The sequence below is a fragment of the Buceros rhinoceros genome, unplaced genomic scaffold (genome assembly GCF_000710305.1).
Source record: "Buceros rhinoceros silvestris isolate BGI_N320 unplaced genomic scaffold, ASM71030v1 scaffold43148, whole genome shotgun sequence".
NCBI classification, from domain to species: domain Eukaryota; kingdom Metazoa; phylum Chordata; class Aves; order Bucerotiformes; family Bucerotidae; genus Buceros; species Buceros rhinoceros.
In genome coordinates, this window is record NW_010429377.1 from 1 (window position 1) to 6,445 (window position 6,445).

At 44.9% G+C, this 6,445-nt stretch overlaps 1 protein-coding gene across 1 annotated transcript in view; it reads left to right on the forward strand.

Moving 5' to 3' along the window:
• Window positions 1-205: 205 nt before the first annotated feature.
• INTS2 (integrator complex subunit 2) overlaps window positions 206-6,445 on the forward strand; it is a gene marked incomplete at its 5' end in the record, with an annotated part of 15,713 nt that continues 9,473 nt past the window's right edge. The window contains 11 exons of the mRNA XM_010142613.1: window positions 206-344; window positions 747-849; window positions 1,079-1,192; window positions 1,889-2,019; window positions 2,117-2,290; window positions 2,825-3,051; window positions 3,846-3,971; window positions 4,545-4,616; window positions 4,711-4,825; window positions 5,469-5,537; window positions 5,930-6,064. Of these exons, the coding sequence (XP_010140915.1) occupies window positions 206-344; window positions 747-849; window positions 1,079-1,192; window positions 1,889-2,019; window positions 2,117-2,290; window positions 2,825-3,051; window positions 3,846-3,971; window positions 4,545-4,616; window positions 4,711-4,825; window positions 5,469-5,537; window positions 5,930-6,064 (1,405 nt within the window). The remainder of the gene's footprint in view (window positions 345-746; window positions 850-1,078; window positions 1,193-1,888; window positions 2,020-2,116; window positions 2,291-2,824; window positions 3,052-3,845; window positions 3,972-4,544; window positions 4,617-4,710; window positions 4,826-5,468; window positions 5,538-5,929; window positions 6,065-6,445) is intronic.

Consider the following 6,445-nt stretch of genomic DNA (forward strand, 5'->3'; position numbering starts at 1 on the left):
GGTCGGGCGCGGTCTGGGCTGCGGGGCGGGGGCCCTTGGAATCTGGGTAGCCCCCCGAATGAGATTTCACGGCGCTGTCCCTGCAGTTACGGCAGTCTTGTCTGGTCGGTGCTGGGAGGTCCCTGCAGAATTACTTGTCTTCCTTTAACTGAGAAAACTGCGTTTGCAGAAGCGTTTGGTGGTGTTGGGTTTAACTGTCTGTTAGGCACAAGCTGGGAGGAGGTAGCGGAGAAAGCATCCTGGTGTCACAGCTGCAGCACGGGCTGACGCTGGAGTTCGAGCACAGCGATTCACCTCGTCGGCTTCGTCTCGTACTTAGCGAGGTACTAGCAATTATGAATAAGGTAAATTTCTTTGTATCCGGATGCTTGTGAACCTTGTGTCGGTGGAAGTGCCCTCTGGATAGGTCGATGCGCGGTCTGGTGCTGCTCTGGGGGGTGGCTACGCGTCTGCGGTCCTTACCTGCTTCACCAGGGCTCGAAGTCTCAGTCTGACTGAATGGTGGCTTGCGATTGTTTAATCCCAACCTGCGGAACTCGGCTTCCTGGAGGAAGTAGTTCTTCCTCAGCGCAAACGAGGGTGATCTTTGCTAGTGCGATAGAGACTCTTTATGTTCTGTAATGTGCTGTACTCAAATATAACGTGATTTTGTAATGCATCAGTGCAGGAATCACGTCTGAAAACAAAATAATGGTTTTTCTCCATCCAGTTCAGCCTCTTCAGTGATGATGAATAATGTCTTGTAGGTGTCAGAATCAAATGGTGAGTTTTTTCTCAAATCTTCTGAGCTCTTTGAGAGTCCTGTTTATCTGGAGGAGGCAGCAGATGTTCTCTGCATTTTGCAAGCAGGTTGGTAATCTGCATTTACAGTGTTTTCTAATCTCAAACAAGTGTAACAAGAACTTTTGAAGCTGTTGTGACTGATTTAAGGTTAATCAGGGCTGTCCAGCTCTTTGAAAGAGGAATAGATCGCAGATTGATTTTCCATTAATCGATTGAAGTGCGTTGTTTAAATGTATATTAAAAGCAAGGTTTTACTTGCTTCACAGTGAACTTTCCAAACCCTCTTTTTATGCAGAGCTGCCATCACTGCTGCCGATAGTGGATGTGGCAGAAGCTCTGCTGCACGTTAAAAACGGAGCCTGGTTCCTCTGCCTTCTGGTGGCCAATGTTCCTGATAGCTTTAACGAGGGTGAGTTACCGTTTCCTCTCGTCACGGTTACGTTTTCTAAAGGTTTGGAATGTTTTCTGGCAATATGGTTAATTCTGGGCTAAACCAAGTGTCCTAAGTGTTTGAACTGAAGAGGGTTTGGCTTAGGAAATACGGTTTGAATGCATCTGTAGCTGGGGATGCTGGTGGGCTCCCATTCTCATCGTGTGGATTCCCTGTTTTTACTGCCTGCCCGTAGACTCAGGGTGTACATGCGGCAGCTTTTAATCTGTGGGTCACCGTTACAAAGGCTGACGCGGGCAGTGAATGACTGGGACTAGGAACCTGCTCCAGCCTTGCCGACAGTCCTTTCCCGTAGACTGAGGCATATTATGAGGTGAAGAATTTGTGTTGATGGTGCCTTTCAGCATCCCTGACCTGCCAATAAGATTTCAGTCTGCAGGGCTGCCAGATGCGCAGGTTACGTTAGATAGAGTACGGGTAGTAATTGGATGATCTATAAATCTGTAACAACCCTGTAATTTCTCTGAGGAGAAAGACCATTTCCTCGTTCTGCTTATGCAGTGCAGGTCGTGAGTTCCTGCCCAGACGAGGTTTGTGTGGCCCAGCTAATAAATCATAGTATCCCGAGCAGAACGGCTGGACTTGGTGGGTTCATTTTGTGTGACTTTCTGTTGGCAAGGACGGGTTTCCTTACGCTTCCTGTTGGATATTTAGTCTGTAGAGGTTTGATTAAAAATGGGGAACGGCAGGACGAGGAAAGCGTTGGAGGCCGTCGGAGAACAGAAGCACTTCGCCACCTGTGTAAGATGAACCCTTCCCAAGCTCTGAGGGTCCGAGGCATGGTGGTAAGAATGTTGTCGGTCTGTCGTAATTATCACAGTTACGGTCCTTACTGGACCTTTAAAATCAACAAAGATGGTTGAGCCAGAGCATTTTGTTTAGGTGGAAGAGTGTCACCTACCGGGGCTTGGTGTGGCTTTGACCTTGGATCACACCAAAAACGAATCTTCAGACGACGGAGTGAGCGACCTGGTGTGTTTTGTAAGTGGTTTGCTGCTGGGAACAAATGCAAAGGTGCGAACTTGGTTCGGAACTTTTATCCGAAATGGCCAACAGGTATGAAATCTTTGAATGCTCTGCTTTAAAAAAAATATTCTTACATCTTGCTGTAACTCTTGTGGGTGTGGGCACTGTGGTTTCCCTGAATACATATAAATCCTGTGGCGTGTCTTGGAGTTGCCTTTACAAGGCAGCCTCTCCTCAGGGGGCCGTCGGGTCTGTAAGCGGTGTCCCTGATGGCAGCTCCAGGGTTGTTGCTCTGGGAGATTTCTAGGCTTGGAGGCCAGGGAACGGGGAGTTTGTAACGTTCACCCAGTGAATACATTCGTCCTCAGCGTGCGCAGCAGGGAGTTGTGTCCTGACTTGCGTGTTAGCTGAGCTTGTTACAGCTCGTGTTTTGATCTAATAAGCTGTTGTAATACCATCACGTGCTGCTGTTTCCCTGGTGCTATAAATTGTGCTTTAAAAAACCTCCCCAGGCCCCCCTTTCTTTTTTTCCTTTGACTTCATCATTGTAAAAGCTCTTAGGTAATACATTGCTGATGGGATGAATTTTACATTGTTGTTCTCATCTTTTAACCTTTTACACAGAGAAAAAGAGATAATATCAGTTCTGTGCTTTGGCAAATGAGGAGGCAGCTGCTCCTGGAGCTCATGGGAATCCTTCCCACGGTTCGCAGCACACACATTGTTGAAGAAGCAGATGTTGATATGGAGCCAAATGTGTCCGTGTATTCAGGACTGAAGGAAGAGCATGTCGTGAAAGCCAGCGCATTGTTACGCCTCTATTGCGCTTTGATGGGAATTGCTGGCCTGAAGTAATGAGTGTTTCAATGCTCTGTGTTTTTTATTCACTCTCTGTCCGTTTAGAAAGAGGTCGAGAGCTCTGGGCACTTTTAACATGAGCTGTCCCTTTATGCCGTTGTGGCCCTGAAATGGTCTTGGCAGCACTCGCCAATTTTAGTGCTAGGGGAGGCCCTTCTCACGTCCTGGGGGCTGGAGTTGCTAGTTGGTGGAAGTTTCTTTATAGTGCAGAGAAAAAACGCTGTGTAATGCCAAGGTCTGGGCAGCCGGATGTGTTTTTTACTTTCTGATACTCCTCTCAGCAGAAAAGTCTTTTCTTTCTAATGGTAATGGTCCATTTATCAGCTTTGCCAATTTTTTAAAAATTTAAAAAAAGGCAAGAAGTGTGGTGCTCCCTTTAATGCTGCCAGATGAGTTATGCTGACTTGGAGCAGTGTGTAGAGGAGAAAGCAGCTGAAAACTCCAGCCACATACACTGCATTAATACAGAATTTCTGTTCCTCTGCTTTACTTTTTAGAGGGTGCTGATCTACATGCAAGCCTTGTTAGTTTAATTTAGGTATTTCGTACTAACAGGCAAGATTATATCCTGGGCAAGTTTCTCACTGTTGTTACCTCTTAATGGAGATTTTTAAGTCTGTAAGTTCAAAGGGCATTTCCAGTTAATCTTGATACTCCTTTATTGATGGCAACTTAATAAACGCGACGTAACAGAACAGCTTTATTCTTTAGCCACTGTGATGAGAGTGGAAGGCTCTTCACTGCTGAATGAGCAGCGTGGGATTTGTTCTTCCTCTGTCCTGTTCAGGCCGACTGATGAAGAAGCCGAGCAGCTCCTGCAGCTGATGACCAGCCGGCCACCCGCCACTCCAGCTGGCGTTCGCTTTGTGTCTCTTTCCTTTTGCATGCTGCTGGCCTTCTCCACGCTCGTCAGGTACCTCTCGGTAAAGGAGGGGCTTTGTAAAGATGTTACTGTTTTAGCACCGTTAGGGCAATGACCTCCCCAGAGCTGCACAGGTTTTCTCTACTAATTCATTATACGAATCTCCGTATGTTGGTTGAAGGGATTTGTCTCACTCTGTGGTGAGTGAATTGATACTCCACTCTGCTCTCCCCTTGTTTATAGCAAATCTTTTGAGAGGGCAGCATCAGCACGAGCTTGGTTTGGAACGGTTCGTGAAGGCTGAAGTAGGCCTTACTAGTTCCCTTTTCCTCTGAACTGAGTTTACGGCTAAATTCTTTAGAGACCGTCTGCAAAGAGCAGCAGCTCGGGGATTTAACGGCTGTAGCTTTCTGCCGGGCACGTTCAAGACAGGAGATTGCCTGACAGCTGGGCTGAGGTTTGTGCTGACTATCAGTGCTTGTCGTCTCTCTGATGCTTCAGTGGAAGTGACAAAAGTCTCCTGGCATTAAGATTCCTCAAATACTGACTTTTCTGCTAGCGATTGTTAGTAAAACTAGTGGTAGTTCCTGGGGAAAGGAACTTTTACGGATTTTCTTTGTGCAGCACCCCAGAACAGGAGCAGCTCATGGTAATGTGGCTTAGCTGGATGATAAAGGAAGAAGCTTACTTTGAAAGGTGAGAGCAGGCTGCTTCTGTTTTCAACGATTCCAGTAATCTCACATTTACTCACTGCTGTTGGAAATGAACTCTTCCTCTTTGTTATTATCAGCATTTCTGGCGTGTCTGCTTCTTTTGGAGAGATGCTTCTGCTGGTGGCCATGTATTTCCACAGTAACCAGCTCAGTGCCATCATTGATTTGGTCTGCTCCACCTTGGGAATGAAGGTGAGTCCTAGACCGTCCCTAGCACATACATTTCTCTGCCAAAATTCACTTTTCACTGTGTATTTATGCTCTCGTATTGACTTCAGTTTTGATATAGAGAACTTTGGGTTTGCTCATTATTTAAAGTAAAAGAATGGGTAACTAACTAAACTAGTTCCTCTGGAAAACATAGAACTGTGCACGCTGCGATACAGAGGAATGTTGTGGGAAAAGCACCTTTGGAAAGTGATGAGTTAGTTGTTGAAGTCATTATTTGCAAGAAATGAACTTTTTGGGAAGCTAGTTGAAGTAGTTTCCAAACTGAGCTGCAAGCATTTATTTTGCATAGTTTAAAGAAATAGCTATGTATAAAATAATTAACTTCTGAAAATTACTGAGGAGACTTGCCTGCAGTTTGCGATTGTGAAAGTGTCTGTTACTGTTGTGAACGGTGTAAAAGCTGGGTGGGGAGTGTGTAGGATAAGGGAGATGTTGAGCAATGAACTTGTGACATTTGAAGATATTTTGGGTTTACATTTGAAGTAAAGATGTGAATATTTTCGTGATATCCCAGCGAAGGTAAGTTTGTAAAGGTTAAAAGTTAACAGCTGATAAAATAAATTTGCAGAACTGAAAATGGCAAGTACTTTGTCCTTGCTTTCAGATTGTCATTAAGCCCAGCTCACTCAGCAGAATGAAGACAATCTTCACGCAGGAGATTTTCACCGAACAGGTATTTTAAGACTCGCTCTTTTTTGTTTGTTCTTTTCCTCTCTGTCTTTCCTTTCTTTGGAGCTTTCTTTTTGTGCTCTGATCCGATTGTGCTTTTTGAACACTTGGGTTTTTAAATGATGGGGAAGCAAAGGAGAAGAATTGTGACTTAATATGTGACAACTACGACATAATATTTTGCTGTGGCAGAAAACCATTCACAAATGTAGTACATGTGATAGTTTTACACATACCGTATTAAACTATGTAAAAATGTTCTTCAGCTTCCAAACAACCGAAAATAAGTAAATGCCGGAAAGAATGTAGCTGTGCGACTTTGTCACCTCGAGCTTATGCACTGCGGTAAACAGAATTTTTGTGGTACTCGTCTTGTTAATTATAACTTTCCTTCAGGTTGTTACGGCCCACGCAGTCCGCGTGCCTGTCACAGGCAATCTCAGTGCCAACATCACGGGGTTTTTACCTATTCACTGCATTTACCAACTTTTAAAAAGTCGATCATTCACCAAGCACAAAGTGTCCATTAAGGTATGACCCTCATTTTATTTCTGTTCATAATTTAGAATGTTGACTAGGTTTTGCAGACTCCTTTTTGGTTGAATTATAGGAACAGAATTGTTGAATTCTTGAATCTTGCAGCCCGATGCCATGTAATTCAAGAAGCATCCGTGTTTTAAGCTGGGGTACCCAGCTGCATCTCTGTTATTCCAGAGACCACAACTTGGTGAAGTTAATAATACGAAAGTTATCTCTCTCCCCCTGTCTGCACTCCGTAAAACTGTAGTCAGGATGTTTTTTCCGGCTTGGACAAATTTTGCCGGTGGGTCTGTACAGAGCAGGGTCCAGATACACAGGTTATGACCAGCCCCAACTCCGAACTGCTGTTAACACTTTACACGGTGAAAGCCT